Consider the following 24,169-nt stretch of genomic DNA (forward strand, 5'->3'; position numbering starts at 1 on the left):
TTTGAGAATTTGGGACTCCTGTAGCACCCAGAAATGCATTTCCTCTAGATTTCATGGAGAAATGGTCAGGCTGTGAAGCTTTACCGGTGACTTTTAAATAGCAGGAGGACAGAGGCGAACACGTCCACATTGGCAAAGATGATGAATGATGGGCACTCCGCATGCATAGTGCTCCTGGGGGCCTATATGGGCAAGGAGGGGGAGGAGAGAGAAGCAATGGAAGGGTGGGGAGGAGGTCAGGGAAAAGGGAGAGTGTGGAAGAAAGGGTGAAGGAGGGAGGCTTATTTAATGCTTAAAACTGAAGAAGAAAAAGTGGGACACTATTTTTAACAGACAACGAGGGGAATGTGTGTGTGTGTGTGTCGGGGAGCCTTGGGGGGAGGGTTTAGGAAAGTAGGCAGGTTGACAACACTGCACATTTTTCTACTCTCTCTAATTCACAGGACCAGAGACATTGGTGACCATTCTAAAAGACCCACCTCAGTCCCATTGCCCTCACCCCTGTAGATGAGCAGGACTACTATAATAATCTCTCCCCCTTCCCAAAATTCCAACTTGTGCTTCCAAAGGACTTCAGTGGTACCCAAGCAGGCCTAATGAGAAGATCATTTGGAATGGCCCACACTGATTTATGTGCACTGAAACTTCTGAAACTGAAAATCCCCTTATTATTTATAAAAATGTATTACAAAAAACTAAAAGTGTTATACTTTTATATCACGAATTTGCAATAGTTGCGACCACCACGTCCGCGCATGTATCCACGTTTTTGTGGACCGACCAATCAACAAACCAACCGACCGACAGACTTTACTTTGATGGTAAATATGTAATAGCCTAACAGGTATTTACAGACCGTTTTAAATAACTAAAAGAAGACATTTCTGACAGTATTAGAATATCAATTGGTAAAGATAGAATGAGCTTTTCTTACTTAAAATAATGCACTTCAATTTATTGTACGCCTATAAATGGATCCGCTGCATCGATTTACTAGCACTGTAGTTTAGACCCCTCTAAGAGATAATGCTTCAGATACGTTGCCTATACATACTGTTAAGGACACATCATCTTTATTCTTGTGTAGTTTTACATTTAGGCCTACAGGTTACAGAAAAGTTGTATTTCTATTACTTAGCTTGCTTCCTGGTCCAGTGGTATTCTTATTGCCGTTTTAGGTCCTCAAGCATTGCACTGTGGTAGGCCTATCATACAAAATGTTTGTTAAATAGCCGATATAGAAGCTATAATGTTTTATTGTTTAATTTTATAGCTTTAGCACGCTCTGTCGTTCGTGTGAATATTGTAATATTGCATTTTTACTGGTTACTCATCTGTTAATGTTCCAGTAAGTAAGTTTTATAATCCTCCTTACTTTTTCTTTGTATTCCCTCGCACTGTTAATCACAAAGTTTCCATATAACCGCGTGTGTGTGCATGTGGGTATGTTTTGCTGAGGAAACTTTACTATTTTAACCAACATTTTTCATTGGTCTATCACAGCTTCAATCAAGTGGAAGAACAGAATCATTTTGAGGTGGTCTGGGTGTCTGCTAAAACTTCAATATTTGACAGGATTTTGTAAAGCTATAGACAACTGATGTGGCTTACTGTCGGAAATGTATGCACCGTGTTTCATATTTCTAACAATTAATCTAAGATCATTTGTTGTTGTTAACATTTTAATATAATTTCTGGATTGTGTAATCAAATCATAAATAATATTCACGACTTTGCGAGCATAGAGTAAGTCTAACATAAAATAAATGTAATTAATGCATTCATTTTAGATGATTTCCTATTCGTCTATCTCGAGCTTCTTACTTATGCAATAGTTATGTCCATCAATCAGAATTAGAAACGTTTCATATGATATGCAAACGAATGTTTACAATTGTTTTTCTTTTTTTTGTGGTTTTGTTTTTGATTATGCCTATGTATCTATGTATGTGTGCACTGTGCCTGGATACGTGTGTGTGTGAGTGGCTGTGTGTGTGTCCACGCGTGCGTGAGTACGTATGTGTGCGTACGTGTGTCCAAGAATGACAGAAAGATAGTGAGAGAGAGAGAGAGAGAGAGAGAGAGAGAGAGAGAGAGAGAGAGAGAGAGAGAGAGAGAGAGAGAGAGAGAGAGAGAGAGAGAGAGAGAGAGAGAGAGAGAGAGAGAGAGAAATGTTCTGGTAGCACACATTTAGGCCAAGACTACTTTATCTTATGCCTCTGCGCCTGCTGAGCAGTGGTAATTTAATATGAAGAAAGTTTCAATACAAATTTACTTCGCACACAGGCCAACACTTTCAATAACAGCAATCTCAGGCTTCCATATTCAAAGATTGCTCAATTTTGATCTGAACTCTTCAACATTATTGTCAGGACTTTAATAAATATGCTTTTTTGTAACTGAACAAACCTTAACCATTGTGGGACTTAAAGTTCAAAGGAGTGCAAACACTAAACACTCTGGATTATGCTTAACTACACATTTTCACCGCAAACTTCCTCCCAAATCTGAGTCAATTTTAGAGCCTTATACATTTTGCGTAAAAATCTTAATATATACGTACCAGTATTTTACAAGCTGTGCTGTGTAATCTGCAAAGTGCGCATATCCACCTGTGTCATGACTGCCAATTTCTAGCGTCCCCATGCGACTGTATCTTAGCCTATCTCCATACTAAATGTGCTATTTTACCTCCGATGGGCAAGTTTTATTCATTCTTTATATGACACATCTGAAACGCTTTATGTACCTTGATTTCTATTTTCTCTTTTATCAATTCCTAGCTCAGTGGAGCAAGATTGCTTCCTTTTTTGTTGTCGTCTAAACCGTTTAGTTTTGGATGATCGGTCAAAGATTCTGACAACCAGCGGGGAGAGGCACTACGCCCAGCCGAGGAGGGAGCGCAGGAGGCCGGACAGATCTATTGGGCTGCATCGTGGAGACGGACCATTAGACAGGGGAAAGCCATGCCTCACAGCCTTGGTCGATCAGGTAAGGATTTCTCTGTGCTCCTGACCCCCTCCCCAGCGTGCCCTCTGCCGCTCACAAATAGTGTCAATGTTTGTTTGCTGGTAAGGTGAGGAGGTTCTGCGTTGGGTTAACTTGTAGTCCTATCAACCAAACTATACAATTTTCTTTGTTTCTTCGAGTTCTTCGAGTGTTGAATGTTAGCCGATGTGCGGAAATATGATGCAAAGGTTAGGCTACAGGTGTATGCAACTGTGCCTCGAGGCCTATTATTGGGTCAATGGACTTCACCGTGAATCATTGTTTCTAGTTGGCTATTTGAGAACTACGGCAGCCTAAACACATTTTTAGTAGCCAATGTTGAGCATTGTTAGCAGTATCATCGTCAAACATCGTAGCAATAGACGCTTTAATTGAATACATAGATCACATTATAATTCACTTCTCGATTTTGGGTCTAAATGGGAAGATCAATGGAAAAGCCTTGTAATGATCTAATTAATTATGGCAAAATTAAAAGCAAGTACAAAATCAATCTCTGACTGTGTCGGAGAGAGAGTTAAATTGATAGTCCATCTGCTCCCGTTATAAAGCACATGAATAAGCAATTTAAGGACGCAGCTGATATCCCGCCGTTTGGCATCTGATGGTGTCATGAGAGCATATCATGGAATATTGCTGGTGATTCCCTGAAATAATGTAGATACTTTTGAAAACGCCAGGGGAAAAGGTGATTGTTGGTATCGCCGTATTATTCACAATATGTGCAGTATGCATTGACCATGTTCTTTGTCAGACAATGCACTACTTTTTGTTTTGTAACTGGACCTATGCCCTCTATGGGGTCAATAAGGTGGAAGCACAGGGTTGTAAACAAATTGATTTCACAATACACGTCTATCAAAATAGACTATAGTAATAAAAAAAGAACAATGACAGTCAAAATAAAGATAATTGTGAACATAACTGCACTATTTTGATTAATATTAATATTCACAACACACTTGAAAAGTCAAAACATTGACTTTATTGAGCATTGACCAACATTGACTTTATACAAACAATACAAAAGTAAAATGTTAAGCGATATAGGCTAGAAGATTAAGTTGTAATTAAGTGTCTGCATAGCACCGAACCTGATGGATATTTTATAAATGTCTTGTATTTTACAATTTTACTATATTCTCTTATGCTATTTCAAACGTTCAGTTCTTCATTACTTGATTTCAAAGCTGAAAAAGCATTGAAAGCCAACAGAAAAAAATTACAGCGTGTCTATGCAGCCTACAGTACAATTTAACTTACACCTTGCGAAGCCAGTTCCAAACTGAGGTGTAGCATAGCCTACGCAGAAGAACAAAAAACAGCAATATCGATTGGTGACGTGGAGATCGTAACATAAAAAAGAGAAACCACAAGATTAAAAAACGGAGGAAACATATTTCCATCACCCTCATTCCAAATTCAGCACACTTCTCAACAGCAAACTTTTCAGGGCATGATTTTCAGAGTGTGACAGCACATGTCGTAAAGCTTGGTTTCTGCAGTCCCCGGCGTGCGTGATGGAGAGAACGCCTTGCTGTAGCCGCTCGCTGAGCCTCCACGACTCATTCTCACACTCCTTTCTTCAGACCTCACTCGCAGTGTTCTTGCAGCTCATTAGCATCTCAGAACGAACAAGATCATTTTGTCAGAAATGTGTGTTTTGGACATGGTGAAATTGTCATTTTCACATATTGTTTTTTTTATGATTTTAAAATGATCTTTTTACTCTTGCACCGTCCATCAATTATAGGAAATGACTATATTACTAAGCCTGTCCGTAGAAATGCCCTAATTAACCGCCCAGAAACGCGCTAATTAAATTTCAGAGTTGGTCTATGTGCATCTTCTAGACAATGGTAATACCAAACCAAACACCAGGCAAATATGAAATAAGCATTGTGTGTTGAAGGACCACTAGTTAGTAGACACTTGCAGTTTCTTAATTATCACGACATTTGTTTTGCTACTCCTCGACACGGGGACGTCGCCATAGCGGTGCAAAGGGTACGGGGGCAAATCAGGGTGTTGTGGGGAAATAGCAGCAGCTTTAGGGCAACAGCGCAGCGATGTGTGAAATTACAGCCCATGGTGCTACATATTGTACCAGAAGCTCCCTCCAAAAAGCTGAAACAAAAAGAGGAATCGTCCTCAAACTTGTCCAGAGGGCAGAACACAACACGGCCTCCTATTCCATTCCAAACTCCGACATCCACAAAGCTTCCATGTCTAAATAATAGGGTCTATTCTGTGATCTTTGCCAACTGGCATTTTCTTGTTTGATAATGGTGGGAAGCAGGGTAAAAATAATGATATTCTCATCACAGCAATAACAACAATAATGTTCATACTGTTACTGTGCGTATTAATAATAAACAATTATAATATAACAATAGGTAACATTTGTATAATGATATGGTTATAATACAAGGTATTACATTACCGTAACAATATAGGTGTTATTGCTTGATTATAACATTAACTATCACGATATTCCAAAATCAAAATATTGTCAGAAAGTAATAAGTCAAAAGTAGGGCCTACTAATTAAAGCAGAGTAATTCATTATTTGTCTAAATATAGTCCAAATTTGCCTACATTTTATTCGTGATAGTTTCTCTACAGTAATTTAGTCTCTCTGATTGCCCAGGACTTCAATGAGATACCTCCACGTCTCTCTTTAGAACATAAGATAAAAAAAAACATTGCTGTTTTGCATACTTGTTAGAGAAAACAAACTAGAGGAGAACAGGCTTAAGTATTTTGAAGCCTGTTTTCTGGCTTTGAAGATGTAAAAGGCAGCCTTAAACCAAAAAAAATACAAAATCAGAATTTGAGAATTGCCAGCTAACATTTTAAAAGGTCTAAACCATGTTAGCAGTTTGGGGACAAACATTAAATGCGCCATTCGAATCAAGATTTGTCATGTTTATAGGCTACAGTATCCTAACACCAGGTCCTGATGTGGAGGAGACGTGAAGACCGTAAAACAATGAAAGAAGAAAAAAATACTTAATTCTTAATTGAAAATCTACAGATTTGTAAGCTAGACTTCTAATGGGTTTGGCTAATATCTGAATGTTATAAGTAGTTCTTTAATATAGGCTACAGTATATCCAGTAACAATAGCCTAACACACAACCTATGAAGCCCACTCCAAAACTATATTATCGGTGAGTGTCGGTCTAAACAGCTTAGAAAACTTAAGAGCGCCATCTACAGAGTAATGGAGCAAACAGCTTGTTGAACAAGAGCGCCATTCCCATCCTTCTGTAAACACATCCAGATAACTAGAGACGTGGCCTGTGAAGTAGCTGAAGTAGGCCTTGCTATCAAAGAAGAGGATGGCCACAATTTGGGGTTGCAGATCTGTAGTGTTTGTTTAAAATGTTGAACATTGTGTCAGTAGGCCTTGGTGTAGGCGATTGCCTCTAAATAACATAGCATAATACTTAATAGTTTTGAATTAACCCAGGCTTTAAAAATAATGTAATGTATGTAGTCTAATGCATGTGATTCCACGCTCTATTAATGTTGATCACATGAATACCTTAAATATATAATCAAGGCCTAGATTACCTACAACATAAGGCCACTTCTGGGTAGGGTCGCTTTGACAGAGTGGATGTTCAAACTTTCAACAATACACTGTTGGAAAATAAAGACAATCTGCTTTTGGGTTGGACTCTTTTCATTCAACTGCCTATGCTTTCCTTGATTCTTCACCCGAAAGTCTCATCATTTCCTATTTCTTCTTTCTCTTCTTCCGAACTGTCGGATGCAGGGACCTCCTCATTTGAGCTCTATTTTTTGCGTTGGCGAATCACAAAGTGTTGGAATCTATTGCCTTTGTCTGACAAGTCATCCATCTCTATGCTAGGGGATCTGTAGGATGGAGGGATGGGGGAGGAGGGAAAGGAGGGTGGATCGGTAGGACTGTAGCTTTTAGAAACAGACACGCAAGGAGAGGGGATTCATTCTCAGCCAAAAGCTTCGTTTAGGCGCAGCCCATTCTAGAAGAGAGGGGGACTGAAAGTCTCTTTCGGCGTGTCTATGTTGCCCCTGTCATTAACGTCCCCGTCTGATTAAACTCGAGACCCGCCTGTCCCCGCCACCGATAAGAAGAGGGATATTCTACCGCAGTTTCGAGACTGGACCGTTGGAGACTCCGTTGACTACGGCTCTTGATTTCTCCATAATGCCGTTTAACGACATCTAGAGTGAGACAGGTTTTTAGCGAATGTTACAATTGGTGCGTCTGGAACAAGCGAGGGTCATGCTCTGCACCTGACAACCCTTGGTATTCACCCAACGGAGTTTAGCAAGAGGAAAACTTTGCCGTTTTTTCAAGAAGTTCCTTTTCGAGATAGGCTTCTGGCTACGGACTTATACTACTATTTTGAACCGATAAGCAATATTTCTTTAACGCAGTTAAAACTGCATCACCAAGGCGAAACGGCGACTTCAGTCGATTACCTTTCTTTTCTTTGCTATCCCATGGATATTCACTGCAAAGCAGACCCCTTCTCGGCGATGCACCGTGAGTAGAGAATTAGTTTCCTCCAGACAATCTTTTCGGATTACCATATTAATTGGGCTACTTTACAATGAAACTTGAACGTCTCACATACGACGCTCTTGCGATTCACAATTCACATAAAATACTGAATTATGTGGCTATAGCCTACGCTAAACATGCAGTAGCCTAGCACCGATTGACTATGCACTGTCTGTCTTTTTCCTTTTCTAAATATAGCCTAGCTTGTGTCCAGACAGCACATGGAAAATGACCACAGTCAAATAAGAAAATGTAGCTATACAACACGATTCCACTCAAAGTTGAATTAACGTGAAAAATGTAAATGTAAGCGTATGGAGTAGAAAATCTCAATGTTAAAATTGTTACGGAGGCAATAGCCTATGCTTTCCTAATAGCCTACCTGCATAGGCCTATTTTACGTTAAAGTTCAATTGCTCTCTGAATTCTGAAAAGGATGTGGTGCAACTTTATTGACTTTCAGTCAGAGGTTATAATGGAAACCGGACTTGGGCGAGGAGTGTTTTAGAGAAGTAATATCCTAATAACACTTTTCCCAAGCCGGAAATACATTTGAATATAAAGCTTTTATTACCGTTGAAATAAACAATAGGTCTACCTTTGGTTTGCAAAGTAATAGCCTAACTTAGAAATATGTTATAAGTCCTGTAAATTGTAAATAAATGCCTTAATACAGAAAGACTGCAGTGTACATGCTATATGTCTTTATTTAGTAACAGCACTATAACTTATGGAGCTTTTTAAAATCGTTAAAAGACGTTAACTGTAGCCTAAGCTTTTGTTTATTATTTTCATTTCACAGTTTTGTGGTAGAGCAGTGCCAAATGTAAATTATTAATTCTTCATCATTAGCACTATCCACGTTTGTAATATGAGTTATCAAAGCTCTTTTTAATTATTTACAGTAATTGTGCAAGGAAAATTACACAGCGTGAAAGGTAATATCGGCGACATGTGTTAGCCTATAGCCTACTGAACGGTTGCTGTTGGAAAATATTTCTGTGTAGAAATCCATCAGATTTGACTATCAGAACTAAAATAGAAAATAGCCTATCGTTTTAGATGTTTATTATTATTATTATTAAAATTATAAATAGGTATGCCACTAGCCTATAACCTTCTCTAAATATACAGCTATATAGTTGACTCTGATGTAGCCTATGAAACAGTTTCAGTTGCCATATACAACTCTACCTTTCAGTGATAGCTTAATAATAACAATTTATAAAATAACGCATTAGGCTAATTAATAACAGTAGGAGGACGATGGTGACTTCTGTCACCACTACAACTAAACACTAGGCCTACTACAAGAACCTTTATTAATAGCACAATCACCATCACAATATAAAATATAGGTTAATCATAAAAATAGCCTAGCCTACATATTAAAACAGTGGCTGGCCCTTATAATACAAATGGCCCTATGAACTAAGAAAACCTAAAAACCGAAGGCTGTTAAAAGAAGTTGGCAAACCTAGACTGTACACAATATAAACGAAGGCATTTTATTAGTCTTATTGCCGCTTTACAACCGGCTAAATTTGAGGTCCAAAGCTTACAGTCTGTTCACGTGCCATGTGCCCTGAGAATAAATATGTTTTATTCTCGTGTGTTTGTGTGTGCAAGCGTGTTTGTGTGTGTTTTGCCTGTTCAAACTAAATTTAGCAGAACACTGAATTGTTGTGTGGTCCGAGCATGCCATAATTGCAAACGCTGTCCATTTTCTAAAGCTGCATATCTTCTGTATGTATGTAATGTTATGTTTCCCTGTGTGTGTTGTTGTATCCCATATAGGGCATGGGGGTGTGAACCAGCTAGGCGGGGTGTTTGTGAACGGCAGACCCCTACCTGATGTCGTGAGGCAGAGAATTGTCGAGCTGGCGCACCAAGGGGTCAGGCCTTGTGACATCTCCCGACAACTACGGGTCAGTCACGGCTGCGTCAGCAAAATTCTCGGCAGGTAAGGGAAACAGAATCACCAGAGCCTACGTGTCAAGCATAAATCTTCTGGCATATGCGTGACCAGCTTTATTTTAGCCATAGTCAGTAATAGGTATTTTTGCTTTAATACAGAAATTCTGTGACGAGGACTCTTATCGATAACCCATTTTCACATCATATCGGGTCATAAGGTTTCATGTAGTAGCCGACAAAATATTTTTTTCTGAGAACAAAAGATGTTAAGAGGTAATGTCTTGAATATTTTTTCAGCCATCAGATGGATTTTAAGAGGTATTTTATTTATTGAACTTGGAATGTTTGTCACCAACATAACACCTATTTTAGGACAATATGGTGGCATGTATGTTGTTTTGTGCATGCGACTTCAGGTTATATAATAGTCTCAATCTCTTAACTGAACTGGATCTTCTTTATAAGTGACATTTTCTTAGTTTTCAACGTGCTGGTTCTCATGTTGTAATATTGGCCCATTGATTCTAAATGATTTGGAGAGCTTTTGGATGATTTTTAATAGCCAAACCTTTGGCAATTTGTACAAAATCTGCTCAACTGTCCAATTAAGCAGGTCCAACATCGGGACAAAAATGGCTGGGATGTGAAAAAATAAATATGGTTGACGTTTTATGGACTTTTTTAATCACATGAAAATAATATAAAGCTTGCATCATATTGGATCTCACATGATTTCTAAATAAATAGCCTGCAAGATCTGAAATAGCAACGTGGTTAATTAATTCGATTTCTGACCTTTTGTCCTGTTTTTACAGGTACTATGAGACCGGCAGTATTAAACCTGGAGTTATTGGAGGCTCCAAACCAAAGGTCGCAACTCCAAAAGTAGTGGATAAAATTGCAGACTACAAGCGACAGAATCCTACTATGTTCGCCTGGGAGATTCGAGACCGACTCCTGGCTGAAGCTGTCTGCGACAATGACACAGTCCCCAGCGTATCATCCATCAACAGGTATTTCACAAATCCCTAAAGTCTTTGTAACATTTATGAACCTCGAGCCTGTTCAAACGAACATGCATTGTGGCGACTGTTTTATGCTTTGTTTTTCTTCAAGCCAGTGTCCACTGTGTGGAACTGAAGTCAGAGAATGCCTGGTCGATTAAATTTGCCTCATACGTTAATAGCCTGGGATAACCTTGAAATAGAACTAATGTGGAGGCTTAGAGTAAAAAACTGGATTCCTGCAGTCGACTGAATTTGCAGAACAGATCCACATTTTACCATCATACAGGCTCCTTTCAGGTTGGACCATCTAGGGTGGTCTCACAAGTGCAATTCAATCCCGTTACCTCTCCTCAGTCAGCAGGGGAACTAAGGTTGAGGCCGCGAAAATCACATCTGTCTCGATAAAAACCGATCAATACCGCGTAACCAGATCCAGCGGCAGAGGGAAATACCCAACGAAGTCGTTCGATAAGCGGACCACACTGCGACAGAGTCTGCACGTTCTTTATTACCAAGCAATCGCTCTGTTTTCAAATAGAGGCCGCAGGGGACTCGCAGTAACCACACCACATTCACTAGTAAAGGAAAAAGGGAAATGAATTGTTCAACATAGAATATAAGAAACGTATTTGTGAAATTGCATATGCATATGCCATTCTAAGAAATACAATTATATTCCTTTTATATAACTATAATAATTAATTAATTGAATACAGAATAAGATATTCTAAAGGCCTAATCTAACTATGTTAGATTGTTCGACTGATATCGTTTAATTGTGTATTATTACCAGACATATGATTATTATTATTAGTAGTAGTGGTAGTATAATAACCATAAATTAGCCAAATGACAGACTGATGGAATTTATATTGTAAATATGGCCTACGTCTTTTTTTATTTTACACTTTTATTTCTTTTTTTTTTACTGGAACCCTTTTTAACTAAATTAATCAAAAGGGTTTCACCAAATCGGAACAGTCATTCTACACCTTCACCTTTCACATTAAATGGGACAAGGCTAGACAAAGCGTCTTTATGGTGGACGGTGGAAACCCCCAGCGGATGTGCGCAAGGTGAAAAAGCATTATACCTGCAAGCGCTTGTAATGAACTTTGGTTAGGAGGCACTGTTCCATAGAGTTGGCCATCAGCATTACATTTTAATGAGCTGCAGAGAGATCAGAAGACTCCCTGCTCATGACATACAGTATCTGGCTAAATGGAGTAATGATCAAATGGAGAGACACATCATAGGTTGGTCATTTAAGTGTGATAGGTAGGCAAAGACACTAACCTTTTCGGATTCAAATATTTTGTATTAGGTTTTGTCTAATTAATAACCAAGACTTATGTGTATTGTAAACACAAGTAATTCATATAATTTCATAAAAAAATGCATGGGCATGTGTAACAGTCAAAGACACAATATGACTATGGTCAAATAAATAAATAGATACATAAATGAATACATAAATAAAAAGAGAGAGTTATTCACATTTTCTGTAGACCATGTACAGTGTTTCACATAGCTTAGAATATACTAGATTTATAGAGCGGGTTTTGTAATGAGCCATAGTCACCTTACAAATGGACATTGTGAATTAAGTATTAGGGAGTTTACAAAAAAATAGGAAAGAGATTTTGTGTAAATATCAGAACTATTTGTTAACTTGTTTATAGTCTGTTTACTTAATCCCTGGAATTATCTTGTTTTACAAACTCTGATCTGTTGAATCCACATCATTCAACATCGGCATGCATTTAATGCCACACAGGCAATAGTGTGGCACAAAAATGGCTCTCATAGGGATATTTATTTAGTTAAATTGCATGAAATTTACTTCAAACTAATTTGAAGGAAAATAGAGGGAGACAGAGAGTGGTGGACAAGAAAGACAGCCAGAGAGAGAGAGAGAGAGAGAGTAAAAGAGAGAGAGAGAGAAAGAGCGCCAGAGAGAGAGAGAGAGAGAGAGAGAATGAGATAGAGAGAAAGAGAAAGAAAAAAGGCCAGTGTGGCCTCTGTGGTTAAGGAGTTGACCTCTGCTCTGTTGACAAAAGAGGATGTCCTAGCTTTAAACACATTTTTCCCGCATGAATTATTAAAGATTACACAGAGACTGGGTTGCACTTTGTGTTGTAGCCACAGAAAGGAGTTTTCAACCTCCACATGCCTTGTGGACACAAAACCAACCTATGAGGTCCTAAGCGGCTTTCAATCGTATTGATCCTCATTTTAATATTTCTTTGGGGATTTTTTTTTCAACAACATCCATACACTAAAGTCGTTAATTTGCCCATCCAGATTGCTTATTCAATATCAAGAACATGGATTCGAAATAAAGTCCTTGAATTTATGAGGCTCCCTAGAGTCATAGGGTCAGATAACTGTAGTGGTGAGATGTAAAAAATTCAAATAAAATATTGATGTGTGTTTTCTGGAGTAGGCTGCCAGCCTTTGTGGCCCTGCCTGAAGGGAAGCGTATAGAGGACACTTGAGATAGTGAGGAGAATGAAAAAGAGTCTGATGCACATTTTACCCCCCGAGGCTATTAACCCTTACCTGCCCAATTCTGAACAGATCCACTGAACACACCAGGGCCAATATCTAAATGTATTGTATGTGAAGGGAGAATAAGATTTTCTTCAGTTCAACCAGAGTGTGGTTTCAAAATCCAGAGTGTAAACTAGAGTGTGTTCCCAAAATAGGTATATGTATTGAAAAATATTGTTATTCAGTATGTACTTTGTCCAAATGTAAATGTGTACTGTGGCGTGTGCTTAAGTCCTATTTGATTACCAGTGTCACAATTGATGAGTTATAATGCAATTTCTTACTGTAGCATAGTGCGTTACAGTAATCCACATCTGTACATACTGATCTGAATCGATATTGAAGATCCTACAGTTGGTAAAAAGATGTAATCTCTTCCTCGGATACAGCATTGGCCTCATGCTTTTCAGATCACCACGCCAGCTGCTGTTTCTCAGTGTGTGCCACAGAGAATCAAATAAATCAGATGTTCCAGTCAGTTTAGGCTATTACAATGAGACATCATTGAGATATCATTTATAGTCTACAATTTGCATCTCTTCTCGGGTGCCACTTGTTCCCAACTTATCCCCAAGTCCCCAATCGATAGGGCCTGATCCACACCGACAGTAGAGGATGCCCATGTGTTTGACTGACTGACCTGAACAACCAGAAACCAGGTGGAAAAAAAGAAAGGGTGTGGGGATTGATAGAGAAAGAGATAAAGTAAGAGGGAGCTGGTAAGAAAAATTGGGAAAGGGATAGAATAAGAATAAAGATCGAAGGGGAGAGAGGATGAGGAAGGGGGAGGAAAGGGGAGTGGAAGAACGGGGGCCGATGGAAAGAAAAAGAAAGGGAGCAAGGAGCAAGAGAGGAAGATTATTATAGAAGGCCAGGTAGAGCCAGTGAAGCCCATCATTGAGGTGAATTGATGTGATTTCATGCTTTGTTTGCAAGATCATTCAGTCCAAAGTGCAATGAAGACTTTCCCCCACCCCCCATACCACATCTTAACAGTATGGGGACTTTATCATATTTCTAACCCCAGAATCCAGCTAGATTGAATCCACTCTCTCAGGGGGCACCCCCATTCACTCTCGCTCAGCGGCAGAGAGATTGGACCTAATGCTCCAAGATTGGTTATTTGTGACAGAACTCAAGTACAGGGAGACAAGGCCCCCCAAACGAGCCAAGAGCAGTACACATGCAACGGCATAAGTGGATGTGATGCGCTATGTTAAAGCACGCTGGGCCAGAGAGCTACCGTGGAATCTCCATGCTCGGTAGAACGGAACTATTGATTGACCCCTGTCTGTTGTTCACTTTGGCAGGATTATCCGCACCAAAGTCCAGCAACCGTTCCACCCCTCGCCTGACGGATCGGTGACGCCGCTCTCCACGCCTGGACACACCATAGGTGAGAGCGAGCACCGCCGTGACACACCGTGTCTGAGGTAGAACATGTGTGGATGATCCCAGGTGAAGCTTTGCTTTAGCTGACTTGGTTGTGGACAGCAGAGAACAGAGATTCGAGCCAGTTACCAAGTTGCGTCCCCTTACCCTTACACCAGTAGGACACATTCTTGTCACGCCTACAAATACACGTATGCATCACACATGCACACACACACACACACACACACACACACACACACACAAGCACACACACTCGGATGTGAATGCTCTTGACCCGTGTGTCTTCTTCCTCAGTACCCAGCACGACGTCACCCCCGGTGACCAGCGCTTCCAACGACCCCGTGGGATCCTACTCCATCAACGGCATTCTGGGCATCCCTCGCTCCAACAGCGAAAAGAGGAAAAGAGATGACGGTAAGAGAGCAGACAGATCCTTCGGTTTCCGCCCTTTCATTTCCCACCCTGCCTCGTCTTGTACTTTTCTGTGTGTGAAGAAGCATGGCATTTATGACAGCACTGGAGCCATGTGTGTTTCTGTGTGTTTCTGTCTGCTCTCCCCTGTGACTTGTTATGTCGTACAATCGGGCAAGCCAGCGAATGTTGTGTTTCAATCAGCAAGCAGATAACTCTGGGTTTTACCACCAGCCTATAGAAGTGCATTTCAATTTTATATGATGCACTAGAAATCACACATAGCTGTCATAAAACCTTAATACACACTGACATCTTATATGGAGGTCTGTGGCTTTGCAGTTGGAATTTGAGCCAAGCAATCCATTTACTGTAGATAACACTAACCAGCTCCTAAACATATTCTAATCCGTTGGTAATCCATTTTCTACATATCTGAGCATATCGCTTTCTATTCATGTACAGAACATTGGATAAACTAAAATGTTGGTTAGCGAACAACAGGCAACAGACTTTCAGTATTCTTTTTAAGATACTGTAGAATTTACATACAGGCAAAGCAAACAGAGCAAGATGGGTTCCAAGATTAAGTGAATGCCTATCCAGTCTGATCCAGAATCCCTCACTCTGAGACACAGCCAGGAAGTGGACATACATCGCCTAAGGCTTAATAGATTATCGGTTCTGCAAACAATTGGCTTTTTAATGCCTATGAATTAACATGTCCCTGGTGAGGCCTGAACAGGTGTAGGAACAGACCGGTTGAGGGGGTGAGGTCCCTGTGTGTGTGGTTGTGCATGTGTGTGTGGGGGGGTGGGGGGGTGGGGGGAATTGGCAGAGCGCGTGTACATGCATGAGCATAATGTGTGGGTTTCAATGTTACTGTATGTGTGTCTCTCTGATGATGAAGGGGGGGGGGGATTTGGTTGGTTGTGATCTCGTAAAGCACTCATCAAAGCGGACCATTTGCTTCTTTTGTGTTTCTCTATAGTTCTCTGGAGTGGCAACCACTTGGATGGGAGGAAAATAGGACATTGTAAGTTGAAAAAAAAACAAGTTTGATCCAACAGATGTCTCTTAATTGTGTTGTGTCTGTCAGCCTGGGGTTGGGGAGGGGACTTCAGGGCCAGCTGAGCAGTGACTTCCTGATGACAATTCTTGACGCAAACTGAAACAAACCGGGCTGACTGTCGCAAATCAGACATTCTCCACGCAGATCCATAGGTTATCTGCTGCAGCGTCACTCCCGAGTCACAGTTTGTTGTCTGTGACACAAGATTTTCCAGAGTATGGCCTCGTCGAGCAAAATATTTTCACCTTCCTCGACCATTCTAATAGTCTAATACAGTATCTGGTGTCAGGAAGCAGATGAAGACCTCTTGATTGGTTATTTGGGATAGTGCCAGTTGTGTAAAAGGCTGTGGGGTTATTTAAACATGTAGTCTTTATTTCACACCAAGTCATCTGGGAGACGGAGGGTGAGCTACTGAGCGAGGGCTCAGTTTCAGACCAACACACACTGTACAAAGGCCTAGGGCCACCCGAGCTGGTTAAGCCTGACGTTTATTAGATGATGACAGAGCTGCAGTCTCTCATCCTAATCTGTTAACCGGTTACTCTTGAGGAAAAATAACATGGGGGGTGAAACCTGCCATTAAAATACCATGACAGAATGTTTCAGGTTCGTGTTTTTCCCGCCACTGTTGTGTTTGGATTGCGTTTGGATTGGAACAGTGAGTTGACTTGAACGTTTGACTCTATGTGAGTCTCGTACGTTGCACCTGTGTCTCCAGGCACATGAAGCCTGTTCCTGTGAGGAAGAGAGGCCGGCTCTGTGTGGTGGTTGAAGTCAGCCGTTGCCCTTTGAGGAAGAAGAAAAAGGTCCCCATTACAGGAGGTCTGCAGAGATAATGTAGTGTGACACGCGTTATGTACACCAGGTCCCCGTAAGATGAGCTTCAGGGACACAGGTGCCATAAGAGACATTAATCTGTCCTTGTCATGTGTTATTGCAAATTTAAAGTAGCATGTTACACTGGACGAGTGAGAGAGAGAGAGAGAGAGAGAGAGAGAGAGAGAGAGAGAGAGAGAGAGTGTAGAAGGGTAGAACAGGGGAGGGGGCAAGAGCGGAAATGAGACTGGAAAGGGTAGTGGAGTTGTGCAATCGGTCTGTGTAGTGTGTCTGTGTGTGTGTGTAGTGTTTGTGTGTGTAAGTGTGTGCGTGTGTGTGCGTGTTTGTGGCAGGTCTAGATTGTTACTCCAGTGGCTTCGGTGGCTCCCTGTACCCTGAACATTGTGACATTTAAAAGAATTTGCAGTTCTGCAGAGAAAAGCTATTAATTCACAAATTAACATCCCTCCCTCCCTCCCTCTATCTCGGATGTGCAAGCTATCGAAAAGACAAAAGAAATAGCCTTAAGGGGGGAAAAAGGAGAGAGCTTCAGCCCTATCTGTAGAGAGATTGGTTTGCATGTCTGCAAGCAGCGATACCAATTATGCCAGTGCTGGGAGAATGCGCCTCAATGCCTTCCCCACACCCCCCACACACACCCCCCGCCCCCAAACCACCATACCCCCTACTTTCAATACAACCCATAGCCAAGATTTATTTGTGTATCTCATTATGTAAAATTGAATGCTACTCTTGCCAAATGCATTAATAGTAAAGTGGGGGGATTTAACCTGTTACTTTACTCTCTTCATTATAAGGTCCTTACTGCACTCATCTGGTATACCTCCACAGAAAGGAAGAGGCAGATAAGGACAGAGGCCAAGTTACATTTAGGTTTTAAGTTTTAAAAGTCTTAAAAGGTGTTTTCCCTAAACACTTTAAGCAAGATACTCTAGATACTAGTAACTTAACAGTGTAAACATAACAGTATTGTTGTATCCAGGATGGGTTGGTCCTGACCTCGCCTGTATTGCGAGGAAGGTTGAAGTGACCGGACTTCGTGTTTCTCTAGCTGAAGTAACTTTCATCAAGGGAGGACAGGCAATAGAGACCAGTGGTGATAAATTAGATGCAGAAAACAAAGGTCGTAAGTCCCCGATTTGCCATAAGCGTGGGATGTGTGGAAGAGGGAGTTGACGAGCGTGTGAGCTGGGAGAGAAAATATGGTCTTGCTGGATCTTTATTCAAAATGTGTTGAAGTGAGCAGGTTAAAACAGCCGCAGAAGTCACACTAACCTTAGCAGACACCTTGAGGGAATACTTCTGCCAATTTCATATTGGGCCTTTTGAATAGTGTCCGGTATATAGACGAGCACACTTGTGTTTTATTGAAAGAGTTTAAATCTGTTAGAGTATGGATTTTTACCTGGGCCCACGCTGGTTGGCCAGTCAAGCTAGTCCATGACAAAGACTCAATAGAAGATGACTTTAGAAAATACACACATCCAGAGCTAAATAGAAATAAATGGGATTGTGAGCACTGTGATGACCAAGATGGGGTGATGGTGAGAGGGTATAGGACCAGGCCTGAGAGGAGCCACAGAGCGTAACGCACAGACCAGACACCAAGAGCAGAGCATGACACAAAAGGGTTCATAACTAGAGTCTCTTCCTCTCCTCTTCTATCTCTCTCTCTCTCCCTCTCTCTCTCCCTCTCTCTCTCTCTCTCTCTCTCTCTCTCTCTCTCTCTCTCTTTTTAAGATGTTGAAGCCATTTCTGCATTCAGCTACATGTTGTCTCGCAACCTGTGCGGTTGTAAATGATATACGGCGAGGATCCGTCAGGAAGAAAAAAATGATATAAGGAAAGCGAATTCACTCACATGAAGAGGAATCATGTCGCAGAAAAGTCAATTATGGGCACTGATGCCGGGAATTAATGGAGCGCTGCATTACCCGGCTTGAGAGGGAGGGAGAAAGAGAGAAAAAGGAGGGATGCGTTAATTGCGTTTCCACAAGGACTCGTCACACAGGGTGGCAATGCTAAACGACAAGTCAGGCCTGGAGGTGGGACAGGGCTGGAGAAAAGGAGAGAGGGAGAAGAAGAGAACATAATTACTATGTCTTGGTGGGCTTATTCATATTTTTTTATGGTGGGGAATGCATAGTCTTTGACGTGTTTAAACAAAATGTAAAAAAAAAAAATCTTGTTTGAATACACTCAAATAGCACGCTCTGATAGTGTTATGCTATCAGGGAAGGGGAAGGGAGATCAAACAGCCATCACTATGAACGCCGACAGTCAGCACACTGCTTTGTAGTGCTGAATCAAATTAATAAAGCTCTTAAACATGCCACAACATCACGAGATATTAACAGCCCTGCTAGTACTGCCAGTCCCTCTCCTCTTTCCTCTCGACCCTCTCCCCCCCCCCCCCCCCCCAAAGTCTCTGCCTGCATCTCTTTCCCTCTATCCCCCACTCTCCTACCCCCCACCCCCATCTTTTCTCTCTAGCTCCCCCACCTCTCTCCTTTCCGCTCCAGAGGTTTCATAAATATAGCTAGCTTACAGGGAAGGAGTGTTCACCCTCTGGGTATACCAGTTTGCTTGTGTGTTGTTGTTTTTTTTTTTATCAGACTCAACAGCATTTAAAAAAACATCAACAAGGGATTCACTGTAGATGTGATCATCATGTCACCTATCAGAAAAGGATGAATAAGTAAATCCTAAACTCAGGTGTGGAGAGTCTCATGTCACTGATTTACAGACTAAACAAGAGAGGGAATTCATTTGCCTTTCAAACTGTGTTTTCACCACTGATTTTGTTTTCGTACTGAAAAAGGGGAGATGAAAAGAAAATAATTGGTCTGTAGAACTTTGTGTCTCTATACTAGCACCACAACATACTAGCACCACAACAAGCCTAATGCATGTGTGCATGCATTAGGCTTGTCTAGGAGAGAGAGAGAGAGAGAGAGAGAGAGAGAGAGAGAGAGAGAGAGAGAGAGAGAGAGAGAGAGAGAGAGAGAGAGAGCGTGAGAGATGCGTAGACCATTGAGAGTTTATTTTCATGGACCTGGATATCTGGATGGGATAGAGCTGTGCTATCTTCCAACCCTAGCTTCAGCAGTGGGAAACGCCATTAGATAGCGTCATGTGAGGATACACAGTGTCAACTGGCACACACACAGAATGTTTCAATTTCCACTACGACCACAAAGAATTAAGCCTTAACTAACATGTTTTAAACCTTGCATTGGCCATAAACGAATCTGAGATGGACAATTGAATTGTACACATTTCTACACACAATACATTCATTTACAGTATGTATGCGTAACAATACAAAGTGTAGCAGTGTCCTTTGTAGCTAGCCATTGTAGAAGGCCTTAGTGCAGAAGGTCACATTGTGTTGGGGGTGTTGAGTATGAGAACCATGACCCCATCATAGTGAATGACAAACGGGTGCTATTGATTGCACTTGCCGCTTTTCTTAGGCTGGTTGATAGAAGGTAATTAATGACTCCATTTTGTTCTGTACCAAAGAGAACAATTGAGTTTCATACAGCTAAAACCCGCAACGTTGTGAAAGCCCCCCACCCCCCTCCGCCCCAAGGGAGCTGTCCAAGAGAAATGCCTGTGCTAAAATATGCAGTCGGTTTCAGTAGACGTTAGGAAAAAACACGTTCAACAAACCCATTGTGGGAGGAAAAACAGATTGCTACACAAACATACGCACGGATGCAGTCGATTGGCTCGCACAAGAACACACACGCTCTTGCGTGCACACACATCCCCATACATCCCCCCTCACACTCAATTCCAGTCCCCTATTCCGTTTTCTCCATAGATATATTTCTCTCCCTGAGTCAGGTTCATCCTCTGGTCTCAGCCATTGAAAAAAGGTCAAGCAGGCGAGCAGAATGGCAATAACGCCCCTGAAATGGTACCATCAGTGAAACATGATTGATCAATTGAATTCCATAGCACAGAAAAATGTGGGATTAAGTAGAGTATTATACGCACAATGAGCTGAGGCATGATGTTCATTCCAAGTTCATTTCGCCTCCCTCCTCTGCCCTGCCGGATCAGGCAATCAATAGCAGCCTTGCATATCATATATCACGGCTGCCTCGCCCAGGAGAGAACATAATCTGCCGCAAATTTAGAATGACAGATTTGTACGGGAGCTAAAGTCCTCGTCCGCTGGCTGGCGGCGGGGGACGGAGGGGAAGGGTGTGTGTGTGTGTGTGTGTGTTTGTGTGGGGAGAGGGGGGGGGTGGCATGGGGGGTGGCAGACACCAGTGAAGGAAGGGTCCGCGGGACGTTGTTTGAAGGTTGAGAAGGCGCTTGTGCAGTTTTTCTTTTTTAACAGCGTAATGAGGGTGAGGAGGGCTGGGAGGGGGGGGGGGGGTTCTCTCCGAGGCAGGTTGATAGGGTCAGAGAGCAGGAGTGGGAGAAGGAGAGGCACATTTGTTTATATAGAGGGGAGAGTGAGAGGAGGAAATGCATACGCTTGTCCTCCACCCCCCCACCCCCCAGTCTCATTCAGCTCTGAGTGTCCTCCCCACTTTATTCTGTTTTCCTGAAGACAGGCCATCGGGGAGAGAGAGAGAGTTAGAGGGGGAGAGAAAAATAGAGAGGGCGAGAGAGGGACGGCGAAAGAAGAAAGAGCGGGGGGGGGGGGGGGGGGGGAGGGGAGAGAGAGAGAGACATAGATGTGTGTTACAGCCAGGAGGAAATAGTACAGTTAAATAATCGCTTCCCATTTCCTGGTGGCAATGTAGCTGGGGTGTGTGTGTGGAGGGGGGGGGGGCTGAGGGGAGATGAGAGGCTGTGTTTGTAATCGCTTGCTCTTCACATGCTCCTTCCAAACAAGTATATATTTGCGCTGAGGGTAATCCATCAATTACTATAGACCTATCACATGATGACCGCGCTGATGGCGTTCATTGGGTGGGGGCGGGGGGGAAACAGAGAGCTGCCTCTCTCTCTTCTTGCACTGGCTGTCTCCATAACTGGCCCCCGAGCTCCCCCTCTCTCTGTCCTCCTTTCCATATTGTTGCTCTCCTTATTCTGTCTATTTATCTTCCGTGTATTTCCTCAGTGTCCACCGTTCCCCTGCCCATTTCAGTTCAGCTGACTATAGATGCATACAGAAACGAGGGCCATTGTTTCAGTGTCTTAATGTACCTTCTTTCTTTCTCTCATTTCGTTCTCTCTCTCTCTCTCTCTCTCTCTCTCTCTCTCTCTCTCTCTCTCTCTCTCTCTCTCTCTCTCTCTCTCTCTCTCTCTACCCCTGGTCATTCTGCAGATGGTTCAGACGGCTCAGGCCCGGGCAGCGACGCGCAGGGCAGCGTGGAGAGCTTGAGGAAGCACCTCCGAGCGGACGCCTTCACCCAGCAGCAGCTGGAGGCCCTGGACCGCGTGTTCGAGCGTCCGTCCTACCCTGACGTCTTCCCCAGCTCGGAACACATCAAGCCTGAACAGGTCAGTGGTGAAATCTTCCAATCTGAAGTACAGCTCCTACGCCAGATCGATTCGCTTCAAATATCCACACAGACGAGCGTATTCACTAACAACACCCAAACGGCGGAGACAAAGAGGCGTGCATGTAGGGACTTCTCACGTTAAGCTATGGGGCCTATTATGTCGGATAACCTTTATTTACTTTCATTAGACTGTTAAACAGCGAGAGACTATTAATTTTTCCCCTCCCAACTCCAAGCCGGTGCCCAGGCAGCCTTAGCAATGGCCTAATTGAGTTCATTTTCATCTCTGTGCGATCGTGGCAAATTACAGCGGCGATAAATCAGTGGGACAGCCCCCTCTGCCTACCATACAGGCCCTAATGCAGCTAATTACCAAAACTGATTTCTATAGCGAGATCAATACCAAAACGAATTGGAAATGACTTGCAATCACAAAGAATGGAGGAGAAGGTATTAAAAAGGGGTGGGGGGGAGGGGGGAGGAGCAGGGGAGAAAAACGACGTCGGAATGGTCCAGAAAAATCAGTTTTAATTTAACGTAATATTAATCAGACTGCCTTCTCCCCCATTTTTTTTCTTCTTTCATCGGACCTTCTCTTTTCCTCCGTTCACACCTCCCCTCCTCCTCCTTTCAAAAACTGGTGAAAAGGTTGGACTATTAGGCTATTAGGGGCTTGTCTGGTGTCTGCATCAGGGCATTAAAAAGCCATTTTGGAGAGGCCTCATCCCTCCCACACTTCTGGCAGCCATGTGGTCAAACCATTCAGGCCCTCTGTGCTCACCGCCTGCCCGACCTCCCTCCACCCATCTCTCCCTCCCTCCCTCCTTCCTTCCCTCCCTCCTCCCTCCCTCCCTCCCTCCCTCCCTCCCTCCCTCCCTCCCTCCCTCCCTCCGCCTCCTCCAGCCCAACACAGCCTGGCCTGGCCCAGCCCTGCCCCGCCCATAACCAATCTACATGACAAAATGGCTCTTGTTCTGCGGAGGCCCAGCGGAATACAGGGGAACATCCAGGCTAGTGCCAGGGAACAGTTGTAAGCAGACAATTTGAGTTTATCTGGATAGTGGCAGACAAGACTGGGGTCACCGGCTCACCCCTCTGGGACCCCTGCTCATTGAGAAAACAGATACACCCACACACACTGACACAAACAGAACACACAGAGACACAAACCCAAACGTGTGCGAGTACACACAATCGCACACGTAGACACACACACACTTCAACATAAAGAGGGTCAAAAAGTGTCATCTCATTAACAAATACGATTCACCACATCTGCTAGTAAGGACTTTATCCCCAGATTAAAGGACCTAATTTTAAATAGGAAGCAATGTCTGACCATGGGATGATTTACAGCTCGACTTAAACTGATAATGTGAAGCGATCTGAAAACGCGAAACCCCCTAATAGTTTACAGATACAGAAATATTACATGTCAGAAACATTGTGATAGAAGTAATCTAATATAAAGTAACAGAAGTAGGTCACACCTCAAAATATTTATATTTTGGACATATTTTTTCCGTTGCCGAAACACAAAGGTTGTGGGTTTGAGGTTTTACTCCCCTTTAAAACCAGGGCCACATGTCTTCCCAGTACAAAGCCCTGAATGTCTCCTCCCTTCACTGGTCACAGGGATGACTGCAGTGGAGCACAAAGAACCAGCTGACACCCCATCCTTTCACTCCTATTGCAATCCCTCTCTCATCCCTCTCCCACTTCCCCTCTCTCGCTCTCTCTCTCTCTCTCTCTCTCTCTCTCTCTCTCTCTCTCTCTCTCTCTCTCTCTCTCTCTCTCTCTCTCTCTCTCTCTCTCTCTCTCTCTCTCTCTCTCTCTCTCTCTCTCTCTCTCTCTCTCTCTCTCCTAGACAAGCTAATGCATGCACACATTCTAGGCCTGACTAAAGCATGGGGGGGGGGGCACAGAAAGTAGGGAA

At 42.5% G+C, this 24,169-nt stretch overlaps 1 protein-coding gene across 1 annotated transcript in view; it reads left to right on the forward strand.

Annotated features, from left to right (window-relative positions):
- Window positions 1–2,966: 2,966 nt before the first annotated feature.
- The window catches only part of pax2a (paired box 2a), a 31,384-nt gene continuing 10,181 nt past the window's right edge, over window positions 2,967–24,169 (forward strand). The window contains exons 1-7 of the mRNA XM_067236612.1: window positions 2,967–2,991; window positions 9,365–9,530; window positions 10,300–10,497; window positions 14,355–14,440; window positions 14,734–14,853; window positions 15,842–15,886; window positions 22,056–22,231. Of these exons, the coding sequence (XP_067092713.1) occupies window positions 2,967–2,991; window positions 9,365–9,530; window positions 10,300–10,497; window positions 14,355–14,440; window positions 14,734–14,853; window positions 15,842–15,886; window positions 22,056–22,231 (816 nt within the window). The remainder of the gene's footprint in view (window positions 2,992–9,364; window positions 9,531–10,299; window positions 10,498–14,354; window positions 14,441–14,733; window positions 14,854–15,841; window positions 15,887–22,055; window positions 22,232–24,169) is intronic.

The sequence above is a fragment of the Osmerus mordax genome, chromosome 5 (assembly GCF_038355195.1).
Source record: "Osmerus mordax isolate fOsmMor3 chromosome 5, fOsmMor3.pri, whole genome shotgun sequence".
Lineage (NCBI taxonomy): Eukaryota > Metazoa > Chordata > Actinopteri > Osmeriformes > Osmeridae > Osmerus > Osmerus mordax.